At 43.9% G+C, this 19,716-nt stretch overlaps 1 protein-coding gene across 2 annotated transcripts in view; it reads right to left on the reverse strand.

Annotated features, from left to right (window-relative positions):
* Positions 1 to 7,865, reverse strand: part of LOC107264913 (basigin) — an 11,013-nt gene extending 3,148 nt beyond the window's left edge. Inside the window, exons 1-3 of one of the 2 annotated variants that reach the window (XM_015733701.2) lie at positions 7,739 to 7,864; positions 6,940 to 7,617; positions 4,350 to 4,616 (exon numbers count right to left, since the gene is read on the reverse strand). In XM_015733701.2, the coding sequence (XP_015589187.1) occupies positions 4,350 to 4,616; positions 6,940 to 7,009 (337 nt within the window). In that variant the 5' untranslated portion in view covers positions 7,010 to 7,617; positions 7,739 to 7,864. Of the gene's footprint in view, positions 1 to 4,349; positions 4,617 to 6,939; positions 7,618 to 7,738 lie in introns of both variants that reach the window. The other variant, XM_025082140.1, reaches the window with a different exon arrangement.
* Between the last annotated feature and the right edge of the window lie 11,851 nt (positions 7,866 to 19,716).

Consider the following 19,716-nt stretch of genomic DNA (forward strand, 5'->3'; position numbering starts at 1 on the left):
CTATCTCTTTTTTCTCATTTATTTTTACATGTAACTGGCTACTTATACCTCCACCTCCATTTATGGAGAGGAGAACTCTCTCTCTCTCTCTCTCTCTCTCTCTCTCTATCTCTTTTTTCTCATTTACTCGTTTGATCTCGTGAAAAATGAAAAAGCAGCGTAGCTTGCACTTTTAACGACGAAGAAAGCTCTGGCTTTCGTTATCAGCGAGATACACTCCATCGTTTCGTTTCAGAATCATGGTACCATACGAACACACAACCTTTCGTGTATATACGGAAATATTGTCGTTTTCGTTTTTTCTTTCTTTCTTTTATTAGATCAAGATTGTTACGTGGACACGCATCAGTGACACAAGCATCGGAGAAACTAAACGTTTACGCTTCAAGTACGAAAATTTCAAAGTCTGACTTTCTCGTTTATTTTATTTGTATTTTCCTTTTGTCAATTTTTGCATCTCCTTATGAAATTACTGAAGTAGCGATGGGTCGAATGTTAAGCGTAAGCACCAAGTCAAAGACGCTGTGAGTGTCATGATATTGCAGGCGGACTCGGATAACACAAGTGGCAAATATTATACAACAGATAATGAGCAAGTTCCAGAGAGGAAGCATTGTTTCTCGAAAGCCAATCAGCGATTGGGTAGCATCCAGGCGCAGAAAATGGTATAAAAGAGAAAAGAGCAAAGGCTATCGACGAAGGTGATGCTTCGTCCGTTTCCGTTAGAATCTAAGGTGGCGAGAGATAAAGCAAAGGACGTCGATCTTGTGTCTTCTGATTGATGAAAGGAAATGAGAGTGTTCATGGAATGAGGATAAAAGGGCCCTGGAACGAATGGGAAGGAACTCTGGTAAGCGCTTCGGGGAACTGTAAGCGGAATTCAAGAAGCGGCAAGGCTCCGCAACACCGGATGGATTCCTGGCGTCTACCTGTGATAGCCCGGGGCAAATTCTTCCATCAGGTTCTACGTCTTTCGGAAGTAAAGGAATAAAGAGAAAAGAAGGCAAAGCTTCTTGCTCTAGAGAGAGTGGAAAAGTTTGCTCCCAAAAATCATCGATGTATGTACAACCCACCCTGCGTGGATCCATTGAAAATACATAGGGAGAAGACTGGTGGGAGAATAAAAGGTAAATGGAAAATGGCGAATGATATGCATATCAGTGCGGTTTCGAGGTCCAAGAGGACCATGGAAAATCCTCCACTCATCTCGGGGAATGGTTCGATTTCGTATGAGATTCTGAAATAACCTTATCTTTCGACTCTACGTTTTTCGCATTTGTATTCCCTCGAGTTACTCAGGGGAGAATGGAAGGAGGAGGAGAAAGAGGAGGAGTGGGAGCAGGAGGAGATTGGTATAACGATTATCCTAGGAGTATTTGCAATTGCGAATCAGCCTGTAGGAAGGTGAATCAAAGCTGGATAAATGGATTAGCGGTTTCCCTTTCCCTCTTGACGCTTTCCAAGTGATACCACTTGGGAAATTGCAGACAACCACAGTGAACCACTGTCGACCGCAGGCAGCCATATTCGAACGCGAACGAGCAACTCGATTCCAAGGGACATTTTTTCTTCCATGCTCTAAGTCTTAACCAAGGAAAAATTGTCAAAGGGAGGCAAGCTGACAGCTGCCAGCGGGATCAAAGTTTTCCATTAAGTCAAGGGACGCTCACTCGATCGGACGACAACCGTTCCCACCGACTTCTCGATTAGACTCTCAAATGGAGTTTCTGCTTAACTTCCCCCCCCCCCACGCCCCTCTTAGCAGCGGAGTTGCTTAATTCGAAATTTTCACTCCGATTTTGTTAAGGGGATATGAACGGAGAGCCAGATCGAAGGGTAGGTAAAGGGGGATGATCATCCACAGGACTTTCTCAAAATACTTGTATAATATAATTGAATGAAGTAAATGACGATTACGGAAGAAACTTTGGAGTTTCGCGAAACTCCCGCGAGGAACTTCCTTCCCAGGGAGAAATCGGCTTCCGAGTGCGAGCCGGTATGTCGCGGCTATTCTTGTCGTCAAAAGCCCGAGCACCCGCCTAAATTTAGCCGTCCCTAAAGGCGCCCCGAGAGTCTAGCGCCTGTGGCTGCCGACGCCTGTTGTCGGTACTCCTCGACACTCTCGCGATATTTCCCCCAGTTTTACAACGAAACCCCCGACAACGATTTGGACACTTTTTTACTGTATCTTTCTTAGCCACGTTTACCTTATCTAACAAGGTAAGATCTCAGGTAAAGAGGCTCAAGGCAATTGCAGGGAATCGACGTCAATGTTTCATTATCTTTTCTTACGAAAATCTTTTCTGCGCATGACGCACGATAACGGCTTCGATATCAAAGTAAATTATTATTCACATAGATACAGGACCGCTACACGTATTATAAGAGAGACAGATCGAAATACAGTGTAATTTCGCAGGAATAAAAGCAGACACGTTTAATTTCAATTCAAATAAATCTAATTTACTCTCGTATCACGCTTTATCTAGTTGAGATCGCTTACGTAAAAGGAATCGTAGTCGTGTACGTGTTGTACGTAAGACAAAAATGCTTTCTTTATTTGGCACTCGAGACAATTCGATTTCGTCCCATGACTTCGGAATGATTATTACTGACATAGACAGGACCACGTAGATTTATATAGATGTTTGCTAGCCCAATATAGATATATTGATAAATCGATAATATCCCACTTCTTACGCAATCAAATTTTTTTAAGGACTGACGATATCCGATGTATCTTATTCTATCATATCCCCGCTGGATATCTAACGTGTGAAACCAATTCGAAGTCTAATCTAATGACCTATATAGTTCTACAGCGAGAATGACTCCTCGTCAGTTATTACTCGAAAATACATTTTTCTCGCGATCTGGCCATCCCTCGCGAATATTTAAGATTTATACTCGAATTTATTCTCAAGTAGGATACATCGTGTAGCGTTGTCGCAGAATGAGAATGCGGAATAAAGAGAGCAAAAAACGTAAAATTCTGTAGAAATTGCGACATGCCACGTGTGCACGCGGCATATTAAGCTAGTTAATTTTACCACGATAATTTACGGGCCTGGACGACCTTAACTCAAGTAAATATTTGCTCGCTTTCGACTTGTATGAGTCCGTAAACACGAAGCATCAGGAACTTTGCTAGATAAAGGAACGGGGAGAATTGAGAAAAAAAAAACAAAAGGATGACGATGACGCAATAGAAACGAGTTCTTGCAGTAACGTCTTAAAGCGTCCTAGTATTTGTTGTCTCTTCCTCCCAGTTTCTCTTTTTTACCTTCAATTCGCGTAAATCTCTACGACGGCAATCCCGTGTCTCCCTCGCCCTGCCGCCGTAGTCCTCACGATGCTGGCTCGTGGACCAAGGACAAATGCGAGGAATTATACTAGGAATATCCTGAAGCTCCTGCAGGCGTTTCAGGTACCCGCAGCAGCTCGACGGACCCAAGGAAAGGTGAAAAGAATAAGAGGGAGACTTGTAGAAAATATAAAAGCAAGGAACGATGGAAGAAATAGCGAGGAATAAGAAGTGAGAAATAAAGAGCAAAGAATAAGGAATAGGCACTGAGCAAAAGGATCCTTCATAAATCTCGCTAATCCACGGCATTTTCGAATAAAATATCGCACGGCTAAGGCCAACCCACATCTCCGCCTAACGTGGCCTCGTTCTTTGATCCGTCGAATTTTCCACAAGAAAGGAAAGTTATTCGCCATACCCATTTCCATCTGCTTGGCAAGCACATGGAAGGGAAAAAAAAACGAATAAAAGAAAACGGTGCTTCCTCCGGAGTCACTAAATACAAAGTATCCGGGGTTGCAAGTAAAATACGACCGTATATAAATTATGAAAATAGAAAAAAAGAAATAAAAATTTTACAAATCACGGATATACTAGATTGTACAATATTGCGCAATAAAATTAAATTAACCAATCAATGGGATAAAGAGACAAACGAAATGGATGCTTGGTATGTGGCATTTCTCGCGCAAGCAACGCAAGCTTGTACATCACGGAATGTACTATATGTACATTTGCAAGAGACAGTCTGTTCCATCGGCGCAGAGACACACAAGACAAACAGCATAAACAAGCGGAGACAGACGAAGATAAAATGACAATAGCATGAACGATTGAGAGACAAAGACACCAATGTCTGTCTCTCGTTAGAGATATGTTACTCCTCATAGAATATACATGTTATAGCATATATATACGTATATATATTGTGTTTTACATATATATATATATATATGATATTGTATTATCGGCTGGTGAAATTCTATAGGGGAGACATCTGATAGGCGTTGGACAGATGATTCTGGTAGATTGATTTTCTACGAACCAGAAATAACAAAGAGAGGAAAGGCCTCCTCGGAGTTATTCGTGCACTTGTAGCGGCCGGCGTGGTCAGGGCGAGCCTCCTGGGCTGAAATGCTGCTACTCTTCAATGCTCTGGTTTTCGTCACGATCGACAGATCATCCTTCAGAATTTCCGGTTCGAGGGATTCATTATTTCTGGTCCATATGATTTCATCTTTAGGCTGGACATTGGTGCACTCTATACTCCAAGGTTCACCCTCGTCGACATGGGAAGGTCCCTTGTAGTTGACTTTCGTCAACGTGTAACAAGAATCATTCAGTAGCGACATTTGTTTTTTCCTGTTTGTTTTTGGTTTTTACTTTTATTTAAATACATATATGATTCTCTTTGAGATACGAGGATAATCGTTTGATTCTAGTTTTCTAGTATACGTCTATTTCTCTATAGACTACGGAAACCGTGCGTACCAACTATACAATCTTACTCTTATATGTATTTAACATAAGAATACACTATAGGGTCCTTTTTCTCTACCTGATTTATCGCTTCTCTATTTACTTGTTTACCATTGGTGATGCCTCAATGCTCTCGGTCCCGGTCCTTCGCGATAAGAGAAATCCAAGAATGCGTTGCACAGCGCGGTTAACGAAAAAGTATTAAAAAAGAAAATGGCATCGCGCATTCACTAGTAAAGCGAGTAAAAAATATCTCATGCAAAGGGTGTTCTCAGTTTGGTATCTACCGGCAAGACAATATCTGCATGCGAGCCGCAAGGAGGTATGTGAAAGAGAAAAAAGAATAAGTAAATGGGAGTAAGATAGAAAAGGAGAAAAAAGTAATTCGTAGAATTATCGAATGTATACTCAATTAATGAGTAATAAAAATGGGACACACTCCAAATTCAAGGGTATAGCAAAGTTTACTATTTCCTATCCTTTTCATTGTACAGTCGGACCTCGATGATAACTTCTATAAGACTATAAAAGTAATACACTTTTGTGCGAAAATTGACTACCATAGAAATGATGGGAAATAACGCACCTCGCTACATACTTGGATTTGCAGTGCAGAAGTTAGGAATCTCGTGGAGTTCACGATACGGCTTTCATGTTTATATAAAAGGCTGACCTCGAAAGTGGCCGTCATCAGAAGGCATAACACGCTCGATGAAATTGTTTAGTTGCTAATTCAATTCCAACGAATGAGAGACACGCGTATCTCGTCATCGTTCGTTTATAGTTGACTGTCAGATAGACGTACTGACTTCATACCCTAGCCAAGTAATGACGATAGTTATTTCCCACTGGAATTTGCCTCTGGACATAAAGTCTATACGTCATTTATTTGCATATAATGAGTCAGCAAAAATCGAGGGTATTTAAGGACAATAATTGTCAATCTCATGACTCAGTTACGAGGAGCAAACAGCAGATAGATATAAAGAAAAGATATTATAAAGAACTTGTTAAGAGCCAAGAATTCTATAGAACCATGACGCTCTAATGCGAATAACGAAAACGAATGAGTAAGTAAATGAAAATAATACATGTGACAGTACGCTGACGTTTACGATCAGAAATATTAGCAGATATACAAACTGACCAATGTCAAAAGTTATGCGATAAATAATTTTCTCTCCTGTTTTCATAGTCAAACTTTATTTTCAAGTTGACGTTGAAGATGGTAACAACGATGACGACGTTGAGAACAAGAACAATGATTCTCGTACGTGCGATAATACAACTGATTTTCTCTCATTGCTAAGCATGCAAAACAACTTGTACTTTGTTCCTGTGTAGATGAAACTATTGGATATCTGTTTACTAGACGAATATTGTGTCTTGTAGTTTGAGAATTATTGAAGGATCAGGCACTATATTTCTCCATTACTCAGATGCAATACTTTCTAAAGACAGACAGAGAATTCCGTATCGCGCACACTCCTGTCGTACCTTCAGGATTCTATGCGGAACTTGAGCGCCATGTCTGACGGCGTGCGCCAAAACTGAGATACAATTCCCTTTGCTATTTTACAAAACTCGCAAATCTTCATCTTTGTCTGCCACTGTGATTTTGACGTTTCTCATCCGCTACGGCACTCGCTCTACCAGGTGATCGTTAGGTTCGTACGTTTTCAAACGATCAACATAATTCATTCCGATGATGATATTTAGGTACTGGACGTTAATCACACATCTTTTCCGTTATAAACACACTTAGGAAAAGCGACGTGCCGTGTAGACTATCAGAGACGTGCGTCAATAAACTATTTACTATAATGGTATAAAAAAGATTAATCTATTAAATGCGATATTCGTGCTGGGTTCGAGAGTACGTAAGCGGTAAATCTATAGGTAAATATCGTACACACGTAACTTGCCTTTTTGTAGGCACTGCGCGAACATTGTGTGTAGTATAATGACTCAATGCTATTGCTATACTGCTAGTGCTAATGCACGTAATCATATCAGTCCGAGAACTAGAACAATTTCATCTGACAGTGCTACGTATTAACTACAGCTATTATTACTAGCAATGTGAATCTTTTTCTCGATCCTAGAGAGGGTTATGCCCAATTTTACGTTACAAGCACCATGTCTGATGTACTCACCTGCATGGACCGTGCTGGTAGCTAAGAATAGCAAGCTGAGCAGTGTGAAGGCACCACGTAGAGTATCCATTGTTGTATCAGATTGTAATGATCGATTTGCTACGATTCGACACGAACTCTCGAGAATTCTCGGGAGATCTGCTGTCTATCTCTAGGAGTCCTTACTCCCGTTTACGGAAGACCTCTTGTTCTCCTTCTTTCTCTTTTCCTCTGATTTTCTTACTCTCGCACTCTCTCGCTGTTCCACTCCTCTCCACTCCACTCCTCGCACTAGCCACGCTTCTCTGATGTACTGGTCAACTCGTTGCTGCCTCTTTTTGGAGTAGACGAGCTTTCAAATGAACACCCTCCGTGTCGACGAGGACGGCGACGACTGAGGTACCCTTTCTAAGGCCTCGGTACGTAGTGAAGACTTACGTTATCGCCCTCTTATCGCACCGTCTAATCACCATCGGTGTCGATTCGTCTACCGAATCTTCTTTAGGTGCGACAAACACTCACGATGCACGAACGACTAGAGGAACAACAACGGAAAATGGCCGCCTTCTGCTCGAGTTCTGCCCACTCTCTTGCCATCGAACAGGGACGTACATACCACCACGTAGAGCCGCGGTGACGTACGCTGCAGTACGTTGACGCACGCAGCACGCTGGTCGTCGCACCCTCCTTCTTCTAGACCTTGATAATGTGTTTAATATAACTGATTACCGTTGGATTAATTTAATGACTGATTTTTAGGAGCTCGTATCAAGATGTTTGATAAAGAGATGGAACCTGGGTGTTATACGTGGTACACTACCTTAATGGCAGCTGGTACAGATGGGAAAGGATGATAGTCGTAAGGCGGACTGTAGTACTGTGAAATTCTTCTCTGATGGAATTCACAAGGGGTCGAGAGTGTATATTGGTTCGATAGGGTTGTACCGTTTTGGGCACCCTTTTTGTATACGCCACTGGCGTAGCAACACGGACGTGACGCAGCTTACGTAACGCTCTTGAAATCCAACGCAGGCGCTCAGGAACTCATGTGTTTCATATGTATTACACAGAGGCCGCGAGCAACGGCGAATTGATTTTAAAATACAGCAAACGAGGAGGACACATCCGAGGCCTTGGCTCCATTAAAAAGGGGCCTAGATTTCTCCGTAACTCTACGGTTGAAAGACGCTGGTTGCTAGTAGCAGTTTCACTTCTATTTGGCAAAAAAAATGGCGTCTCCTCCTTCACAAGAGTCAAAAGCCAATAGGCTCTCTATGATAAATCCATCTGTCGATCTACGTAAGAACTCCATGTCTTACCATCGATCCACGCGATCGGGTATTTATCAGCAGGGTACCGAGCGACGATCGATCCGTTGAGTTTTTGAATGGAAATTCTAATTCCCGTAGAGCTTGCCGCGTTGCTTCATAGAAGGCGCCAGTGTCGCGTCCATGGAAATAGGTAGAAAAAGTTGTAAAGCGGCAGGCAAGTAGTGCAGCCAACCTTATCCGGTTAGAAAAGCGAGAGAAATAGTCCGAAATTTAGGGAGTGAACGAGGAGGAAGATATAAACAGGATGAAAAGAGAGGAGAGTATAGACAGGGAGAGAGAAGAATTTGCGGGACATCGTGACGCCCGGCGTCGCGGCGCCGCCACGGCCCAGCATCCGAGCATCCCTTGTCTCCTGTTCGTTCCCGTGCTTCCCATTCCCAACCATCCCATATCGATTGGCTCACCCTTGAGGGCGGGAGAGAGTGAGAATCAGCGAGACTAAGAGAATGTAAGAAAGACGAGGAGAGAAAAAGAGAATTTGAAAAAGGAAGGACTGCTTAGTTTCTCTGCCTTTCCATAGGCCGTCGCGACGTAGAAGCTATGCCGTGGGCCCTGACAGCGGCCGAGCGAAGAACTACCATGCCTTACCACTTCAACAAAAGATCCAAAAATCCTGGCTCAGGAGCAGCCAGAACCGTTGTCCAGGAAGCTTGACACTTTAGCTACTACCAGTTGGCAATTTCTAGGCGCATCTTACATGTTCCTTCAGGATCCCTTTAAAGATCCTCCTTGAACGTATACGTTAAGAACGCTTATCCCGTGTCTTGGGACTCGATGAAATTCCACACTGCCGGAAAGACATTATTTCTTTTTATTGTGCCAGTCGGAATCTCTTGGATTGCTATTGGTATTGGTATTCTATCACTAATCTTATACCACTGGCAATAAAGTAAAGTCTCTTCTAGCTGCCTTCAAATTATTTGAAATGACAGAAAATACCGTATTTCAAATATACAAGCAAATGGTGGTTGTCCCTTTATGTTTATGCTTTGTGAAGAAATCGAGGGTAAAAAATAAGGGATGTCCTTAAGGATACTCGATAAAAGCCACCCTTGGGGGACGTATTGTCTAGAGTCTTGTATATTCCACGTGAAATAGCCCAGAGGACGAGAGTGAATCGTTTGTTTTCTCAGGCCTCGTTACAATAATGGTATCAATGTTAGAAACGCTGAAAATGGTGGAGATAGTGAAAATATTGAAATCGATAGAAATAGTAGAAACAAAGACGAGGCGACAGAGAAATCGTGATAAAAGAAAAAGAAAAAGAAATGGAAAATTCCAATAGTTGCATTGGCGAGGTGTAAAGAAAATGTTAGAAGCAGAACGAGTATATAAGAAACAAAGAAAGAAAGAAAGATAAGTCTTCCGTTACTCAGTCTTCTCCAACACTGAGACGTCAATGCGGAGAAGCAATGAATATTAAGTGAAGCTTTCGTAAAATACAAAGTTCAATATTCATAAAGTGAAACAACGATTGTAACAACGGTAGAATCCGCTCAGGTCCTCATACGTTCTCAGATTTATATTTTCCTTTGTCTCCTTCCCGTTTGTCTGTTTATCTGTTCTGTTTCCCTCTTCACAATTTTATTCCTCTTGATTTCTCTCCACACTCCTTAATATCACTTCGACAAGAAGTACCCTTGATAAATTAGTCTGGCAACGACTCAGGTACCTAAAGTTTCATCCCTCCTCGTAAAACTAATAGGTAATTTAATAAGATTTTTATTCAGTTATCGGGGATGGCTTATCACTTATTCCTGCTGATACTATCCACAGATTACGTGCCAATGAGAACGAATATTAGTCTTGAGGCTAAGTGAGATTTCATGAAGGAAAATTTATACAAGTAAAAGTAAGAGAGTTAGATGGATAGATAAATAGAAAATGGGAGAGGGAAAGGTATGGAGATAAAAAAAGCACTAGAAAATTCAAGTTAGCAATGGCGGCTCAAAATGTCGAGGATGAGAATGAAGCCACTTTCACGCCAAGGGAATCCTTACGTGTTTATCGCGATCGATTAAATCATCTCAGCACCTATTACAGGCACCAGCTACTTTGCTATTCGAGGAAACTCTCCAACGTGAGGTTGGCTATTCCTGACAGGGCGAGCTGTCGGAACGCCAAATATGACTGTACCGCAAGTGCTCACGAGTACCGCCCGAGGAGCCAGTCACCATTCCCATCCTCAAGGACCATTCTGGGTAAGTGTTAAACGACGTCGAAGTTCTCGAACGTCGTACAGCGTCGTGACTCAGCTCAGCTCGTCTCCTCTGTCCATCTGTCCGCCTGGGGACTTTTCAATTACGCGAGACGAATGTTCGGATAAATCGGCTGCCAATCTCGATGCCGTTGAAAATTCTTCAGTAGAGACGAAAGGATGTGAACCAGACTATAACCGTTCCCCACCTATGTAACCTTTTGATATCACCCTGACTAGCACATGCTATTGTATATAAACTGTGATGAGTAGCAATCTGCCAATAAGGTCCCGACGCAAAGGACATCCTGAGTAATTACTGATACTCATAGCCAAGTGACATCATAATTTTACAAGCTTTGAAAATTATAAAATTTCACATAAATTTCCATCCCCCTCTTCCCTTACGTAACTACAGTTACTGTCACGACATCCCACGGCCGTCATTACTCTGCCGGGTCGCCCTTTGATGTAACAAGACCACTGTTAATTACTTGGGATGAAAAGACATTAGCCCACGTTCAAGGTGGACGAAAGCCTGTAACAGAACGATACGCTCAAGTAATCTCACTTTCCCAACCCTTCCAGATCCCTCAAGAGGATTTTCTTTTGAAAAGCCTCCAAGGATACGCTGTGATTAATACAGTCAGATCTTACCTCTTTGCGATTCTATAGAGTCCAAGGTGTCTAATGGAGTATACAACATTTCAATGGACGCCCGAATGTATATAGTCCATATTCCTGGAGAAGCAAGAGCAAATATTCGCTCGTCGATGAATGCTCTGCTACTAACCATTTCCAAGTTATCCCTAGTACATCAATTGAACGAGTCTCTAACTATTAGCGGAGAGTTTGTATCGAGGAGCCATGACGTTGGTCGGGTTCATAGTGGAGGTCAAGACGAGGTAAGGGTGCACTGGGCTAAAATGAAGCAGTCTATAGGGCGCAATAGCAGTATAACCGTAGGATGAGAAGGTAGAGTGGAAGTGGAAGGTGGTCGTAGCTGTAAGAGTGCCTTGTAGAAGATTCAGTCATTATTCAGGAGGACATGGCTGGCAGCTTCCAGCTGTGAGCTGTAAGCTGTAAGCTCCAGGGCTTGCCGTCGCAACCAACGGGGCCGGGGTATTCAGCCGCTGATTTCTATGAGTAGACAGAGAAGCGTGAAGAGTAGTCCGCACAGGTGTGGAAAACTGAAAAGGAAGTCGCGAAGCGCGAGACTGGGAGAATTTTCAGATTTTTACACCCATCCTCTGGGGACGAGCTTTAGGGGCAGGAGAGAACTATACGTGCGCGCGTTTCGTTTGCGAGGCCGTTTTACAGTTGAAATGAGAGAGAGAGAGAGAGAGAGAGAGAGAGAGAGAGAGAGAGAGAGAGAGAGAGAGAGCGAGTGTGAGAGAGGGGGGGGCGGTGAGGAGGGGGTTGGCAGAGAGAGTTTGCCTGGCGCTAAAGCGAGATAATGAAACGAGGGTCTTTTTTGCAGGGGTCTCTGCGTAAGAATAAAAAAGCTGAGGTCAAACATGAAAAAAAACATACAGTCCCACTGGATGAGGAAGAGAAAAAACATGAAGTCCAGAAAATAAAGAAGAGGAAGAAATACATCAGCTTCGGAAGGCCTTCAGTTTTATGAAGGTGGATGTCAGGATAAAGTCAGCGTCCTGTCGTGGGACTAACCAGCGGCTGAAGCGTCGCGAAGAGAGTGACAACTAAAATGAATGAGTAATGGTGATAAAGACAGACATGGAAGAGCATGGAAGAGAGAGATAAAAAGAGAGATGTAGAAAAAGACAAAAAACAAGGTCGAATAAGGAGGCAAGGATTCTAATGGAAAGGGGAAAACAAAGTGGGAGAAAACTGGAATCGGCACGCATTCTCACCACAGCTAATAATTCCCTCCGTCTCTTCGTCTCTCTTCTTGTCTTCGCACGTAGCTACGTCCTGTTCTCAACCCTGTAAACGAAAAGGACCTTTTAGTATCCCTAGATGGGTGGTTAGACCTCTAGCAGAAGGACAGAGCCGTACACCGCGGCTTGGGCTAACTCGCACCCTTCCCAAGTTAATAATCTCGAGAAAGAGCCAGGAGCCCCGCATAGTCCCAACCTCTTTTCCCAAGGGATACGCGAAGACAATAGAAGCGAAACTACGGCATTTAGGCGCGGGTCCTACAGCCATTTAGATGAAGAAGAGATAATCCACGAGGCCAGAGAGAGAGAGAGAGAGAGAGAGAGAGAGGGGAGGGAGAGAAAGAGAGAGATAGAGAGAAAGAGAGAGGGGGTTGGGAGGTGGATTTTGGCAAAATAACACAAGAACATTACGGTTCTACGGCGGACGTTTGCGACGTAGCTAGTACTTGACTGCACCATTTCTGATCCTACTGAATACTTCGGTACTGCTTCAGGATGCTCTAGGATAAAAGAGAACAAGTTGCTATCCAGAAAAGGCTTTACCCTCGGGGAAATCTGCATGAATGCCCGCAATCAGAATTGCATTTCTAGTGCCGCGCGCGTCTGCCAGACCGTTTCCTTCGATTTCCACTTTACAGACTGTTTCCTTCGTGACTGCAGGAGCTCCAGACTTCTTCGCTACCTTGGTCGATCGCCCGCACGTTCACGGACGTCCCTCTCGTCTTGCAGCAGCAGCAGCAGCGACGGCAGCTGCTGTATACCTTTATCTCGGCAGCACCATGTCATCCGGTTCTGTCCTTTCATCCCTAACAGATGCTGGGAAAGAGCGGACGATGCTGCTGATGCTTCTATTGAGTTTTCAACGGATCCTTTTAGACTCTCTTTACAGCCCAGGGACGCCTGTTGCCTTCTTCGTGGAATCTTTGTATCTCTTGGTGGTTGTCCGGTTGGCTGGTTCTCCGGTTAGCTGGCTGTGTCATTTCGAAAAGGATGCAGAAGATGCAAAAGCCCATAACCGCATTACGCCTTCTTCCGTGCACGAGAATATCACTGCATCCTTAGGTGTTTCTATTTCCTATCTGATCCCGTCTCATCCTTTGTTCATCCTTTGTCAGGATCAGCCCTCCCCGACGTCTACGTAACTCTCGAGGAAATTTGCTTTTGCCCAAATAGAATTGACGTAGATTTTTCAAATTGCTCTCGCCGTTTCCATAGAGCTAGAAAGGATTTCGACGGAGTAGCCTGGAATGGCCGGGAACAACCGGGATCAACCGGGATTCGGTCCTCCTTAATCCCTCGAGGCTTTTTCGGTGGTCAAACTTTTCGAATGAAATTTCCGCACTAGACTGTCAGACGACACATGTGTTCAGTTTCACCTAGTTTAACCTGGCGCTGTCTCTTAGTCAATTTACTTTGTTCAGAAATCCAACTCGATCGTGCCGTTATGCCACGCACAGTGAATCGACGAATTTCGCAATTATTAATCTTTTAAGCATTTTTTAATATTCATGTAGATCGAGTAGTTATTACAAAATGGAACACATAAAATTGATACGACAAACAGAACGGGGATAGGTAAAAGCCTTTTTTACAGTATTATTTGCCTGGCCTATTTGCCAGTACACATATACGAGCATTTACAACGAAAACGATTGAAACTCCATATTGCAGTTGAATTCTCTGAAATATAACAATTTAGTAATTGTACTCGTGTGGGTTAGGAAAATATATCCACGCTGAGCCTCGTTAATGTGCAACTTGATAATGGTTTCGATAAATATGATAGCCTCTCTTTGGTTGTTATAACATGTAATGAAGAATGATGGGATTAAGGTATAAGGGTAGCAGACCTAGTGTCGGAACCAGGAGTCATAGAGCTAACCCGACTCATGTGCACCCTGCCACGTTTTTCCCCAAGATCCTAAGCCAGCAGCATTCGTGGGTGAAATGCCAAACTTTGTCGAAGGGTCGCCGCGAACCTTGAAAAAGCTCCAGACACGAATTGTAGGAACTCTTACTGTCCGCCCTCGTAACCGTTTCAGCATCCCTCACTTTTTACGACCATACCCGTACAAAAGCACGCGCTCTTACGGAGTACCAGCGTAAGGCAGAAAGAGAGAGAGTGACAAAAATGGTGGGGCGACGGAGGGGGAAGGTAGAAGGAAAATTACAAACAAATCTGAGAATATAAATCATATCCCGCTAGAGTGAACCATTCCATATTGTTCTATGGAAAACGGCGATGTCCTATTTCACCGTCCTGCACTCTCGGCCTCTTTTACTTCAACTCTAGTCGTGCTCGCGCATTATTATAATCATCCACCAATTGACGCGGCGAAACCGTGCCAGCCGGGTAAACTTCGATTATTCAAACTTTCCCGTTCAAGGAAATCTGGGTAAAGTGGTAGCCGAGAGGATGAGGGTTGCCTTCTACGTATTCGCACCCTCCCAATTCCTGGTCGGCGTACCTCGAGTGAAATCACGGGAAGGGATGAAAAAGTAAGCGAGAGAGAGAGAGAGAGAGAGAGAGAGAGAGAGAGAGAGAGAGAGGCGTGGGGAGAAAGAGAGAGAGTTCGAAGAACTGGCTAATCGAAATTTCGATTCGCGGGAGCCTCTAAACCCTCGGGGACTCTTCAAGGACTCGTCCAGGCCCAATTAAAATAGCAGACACGACCCCTCGGGGCTAATGAACTATCTACCAGTGTCATTCACCACCATCCACCTCCATCATCACCAACGTCACAGTCACTACCGGCAGTGAGTGTCACTTCTACTATGTATGTATATATATGTATACCGTCCTGCAAGCAATGCCAACTGTCAAGCGTCTTCTGGGAGATGACTTGGGTGAATATATTTCCTTTGCTTCCATTTGCTATTCTCAGAATCTTTCTGCCGCGGCCATATTTCTCAGGATGGCCGCTGGGTAATATTGAATATCTTATCGAGGCCGCGTGGGTCGTATAGCCATCACCCCCTTTTCCAAAGAACACGCGAACAAGGGAGGAGTCCTTCTTCCGGTTAGTTCAGGAGGTTCGGAGCATGATAAATCGTGAGACGATCGACGAGTCAATTCGATCTTTTCCCTGCTCCTGGCTCTACGACCCTTCGCATTCTCTCACCTCAGTTCTCTATTCACAGTAAACCCCTAATATTCTGTTGAACCGATCTTTATTACAGGACGACAACCCCTAATACATATGATATAACTTATCCGTTAGGGCATAGGGTTATGCCAAGGTATCTCAAAATATGACGAGAGACGGCTAATGTTAATTTATGGAGCAATTACGTGGATAATTAGCCAACTGCCAGGTCATCCCATTCATCTTGTTAAGAGGAAACTGTACAATTGGACTTTTGTAACCAATTTCCACCCGATTTTACGGTAGGGCTAAAAAGCCTACCGCTTCCTTTTTTTATTTACCTTAACCACCTTTAAATACCAGGAAGATTAGTACATTTTGACGGCACCAGAGGGCTACGTGACGAATGCGCAGCGAATTATGAAAATGGGAAAATGGCCAGGCGGCTTTAAAACTAACGTGACATTAGGCGTAGTTACATTCTAGGTATGGGGTTGAATAGGCGAGAGGGTGAAGGGACGTGCGGGAATGGGTGGAGCCGCGGGCATTCTGGGTAATTAAAAAAGCCTAGCAGCGCGAGACGTCGGCTTTAATGTTCCAGCTTTTCTTTTACTCCATTATTTTTTTTTCTCCATTGCGGACCTCCTTTCTTCTTCACTCGGGTGTTCAGCGTCTCGCGAGAATCGCGAGTCGGTTGTCCAAGTGACCGAAGGATTCTTGAAGGACAATGAAAATCCTAAGAGAATTGAAATGCCCCGGAGGCTCGAGACATTCTGGAACAAGAAAGTAAAAGGAGAGCAAGACACACGTATACCAAAGGGCGAATCATAAAAAAAAAAGTAAACGAGAAGCTAAGGCTGGAAAAGAAAGCTATTTTATCTGTTGAATTGTCTCGATTGATAAAATTCTCTCACGTCCTCAGACCCCGACAATGAGTTCTCATTTTAGTCCGTGTGCGGTCGGGCATCGTGCCTTTGTTGGCTCCGAGAGAAATCCGTGGGATCGGGTATGATCATGCTAGAGAATTTATAGGATAAAAACCATTTGGTGGAAGAGGGACAGCTGTGTGGAAGGATGAATATTCGCGAGACAAGAAAGGGACGAGAGAGCGAGAAAGAGAGCTAGAGAGAGAGGAATAGAGATAAAAAGAGAGCACATCCCGGAATGTTACGTAAGCGTAAGCGAGGACACGTGATTCTGCATGGCGGAGCTTTCGGACACGGTTTGGCAGGGAACCGCAGGGAACTTACTACCAGGGTAAATGGGTTTGCGGCTGCTGACGCCGGGACAAGAAATACTTTATTGATATTCAGTGGGGATGCCCGAATTTCATCCTTTGCACTCCTTTTCACTCGTACAATCCCTCACTCTCAGTTCACGATCAGTTCCCTCATACCCCGCGATTCCCTCGCCACTTCCGATAGTCTCCTTTCCCACGTCATTCCTGTCTCTGACAAGACGTACCATAGCCGTGAAAAATATCGTCATAGTCATCGACAAATAATTACAGGGTTAATTGTCTCCAAGAAGCTTTTCAATGACGCACCGACTGAACGAACTTTAAAACTCAATTTAAAACTGATTAAAGTTGCGCCAGACGGCGCCACGCGTTCTCCCAAACACCATTCAAGACTCGGGTTAGGTTTGGGATAAATCGTGGAACATTAAACTAGTATCGGCCCGCGTACCCAGCCATTAGCCATTTGCATTCATTTAACATTCAACATTCGTCAGCGTGATAGGTCTAATAAGGAGTAGGCGCTTCTGGTATTTCGCATTTTGCGAAACCTGTTTATTTAACGGGATAAGCCGACGTCTCCCTATCGTTAGGTTCCCGCCGTCTCTCCTCCCTATCTATCTGACCCATCGAGGCTAACTTTTCGATATACATATATATACTGTATATATATATACATATATAAAGAGAGAGGGGGAGAGAGAGAGAGAGAGAGAGAGAGAGAGAGAGAGAGAGGGAGGGAGGGAGGGAGAGACAGAGAGAAAGAGAGACGGAGATAGATAGTCCATGGGACCAACTCCTACGAAAAAGGGGTCAGGAGGTCATCGCGAGCAAATCTGCCGTGGCGTCCCGCCTCGAAGGACTAGAGTGCGCGTTCCGGTAATCTCCTTCGAATCTCCGATTCTCCCTCCAGCTTTATACTATATGTATAGCAAACTGGAGATATACTATAACCCCAAATTAACTCCATCCTCGGTCTGCTTTACCGCTCTCCTTCACGAGTCGGCGAATGAGAGAGAGAGAGAGAGCGAGAGAGAGAGAGAGAGAGAGAGAGAGAGAGAGAAGGTGGAACTAAAAGAGAATGTGAGAATCCAGTGAAGAGCTTTTTAAGAGGGAATGGGAAACTGCGCGAGACATGCACGAGAGACTCGCTTGCTCGCTGATAAAATGGAGAAAAAGGTAGATTGCGAGAGATAGACAGAGTGCGAGAATGTGTGCAAGAGGAAAGATAGCGCGGACAGGACTCTGGCTCGCGAAAAGCTACACGACGGTAACGAGATGATGTTGAAGGTGAGAGGGTAGTTGTGGAAACCAAGTCACAGTGAGAGCAGAGGGGGCCGACAAACAACGAGAAAGACAATGAGATCGAGAAAGTGAGAAAGAATGAGAGAACGAGCGCAAGAGTTGGACAGAGAGGTTGGAGCGTGGTTGAGTTATCCTGGGAATGGATGGGAAAACAAGGAGATCCCTTGAGAGAATTAAAGTGGAATACTGTCCCGAAGGAGAACTTTTCTTTAAACACCCCCACGTCGCAACGGCTAACTGGACTTTAATGCGTTTCCCCTTTTTCTTTAAAGCGAGACAACAAGGACTACGGCGAGGAGAATCTGTCTTCGTATGCAAGGGACTAACCTAGAAACATGAGGGATCGCCGTCACCTGCAATTTTCTGGAGATCCATCGGTTTTAGAAGTGCGCTGAGTAGTCCGCATGGGTAATCCTCAGAGATAACTCCTCTTCTAACTTCTTGACTCTCACGAAGCCTCCACGTCCTCAGCCTCATCCACCTCTGAAACCGTTCACCGAGTTCCTGACCACCGCGTGGAATTACCGTGCGAGTCGTGGCAAAAGTTCACTCTTACAAACGCGCCAGCGAACTTGTGCTTGAAAGCTTTTTCAAAAAGTATGACAGAGAGAGAGAGAGAGAGAGAGAGAGAGAGAGAGAGAGAGAGAGAGAGAGAGACAGAGAGATAACACGGATCACATTGTTTCATCTTTCACACAATTTCACAGACTTATTCCACTCAATAATTAACTCTTAGGCGGAGCGATCCTCAAGCACGTCTGTCTCTCGCGAGAGAGAGAGAGAGAGAGAGAGAGAGAGAGAGAGAGAGAGAGAGAGAGAGAGAGAGAGAGAGTTATAAAAAAGAAACAGAGAAAAAGCGCTGAGACCACCTGATACTCCTCGTCGACATCCTCGTAACTTCTTTTATTTCGTTCTCTAATATTTCTCTGGCCCTGTTCGTTTTTATACTCCCTCTTCACCTTAGACTAGGCACAGAATCACCTTCGTGCACGACGATAATTATGAAAATTTTTTAGACCTTGCCATACTTCTACCTCAGTTATGGTATATTCGGAGAATAAGGTCTACCTACCTATCTATCTATATTCAATGTTGGCAACCCTGTGAAAACACACTCATCCACTCAACCACTCGTCTACCTCCTACAACCACCCCATTTAGTCGACATACCTCTCGGTGGTATATTATTTCATGTAAATCATATTTTTTGGAACTCTTTTCATAAAATATCATATATTCAGAGGCATTATACTGATAGTATTAAAAGCTCGAGTGCAATATGAGATATTTTTTCTGATGTAATGCTATACATATAATATAAATTTAGTTAGAAGGGTCAGACATCATCAAGAGTACATAACCTTACATTACCTGGGTAGATGGCTAATAGCTCCAAGTAGGTTCCTAAAAGAAAGTTTTGAACAGGGGTCTCTCGTGCCAAGTGGAAAATCACCTGGTGCGCCGTAACGAGAGCGGAACCTCGGAGGACTTTTTTTAAAACACGAAAGGTGGTATGGATCGAAGAAGGGGAGGACGGAAACATGGGAAACTTCATAAAGGGAGTCGGAGGCGTGAGGTTAGGAGAGAAATTTGCTTGGCACACATCTTGGAAATTAATTTGAGAAATTTTCGTTAGACGGCGGCCGTATATCCATGTCACGTGGCCTGTTTATGGCCACTCGAAGATCAAGTGACTGGCTCTAATAGGAAGGTAATTGCCAAGTCACCACGGAGACATTTC

Source organism: Cephus cinctus, unplaced genomic scaffold, assembly GCF_000341935.2.
Source record: "Cephus cinctus unplaced genomic scaffold, Ccin1 Ccin1_scaffold0204, whole genome shotgun sequence".
NCBI lineage: Eukaryota > Metazoa > Arthropoda > Insecta > Hymenoptera > Cephidae > Cephus > Cephus cinctus.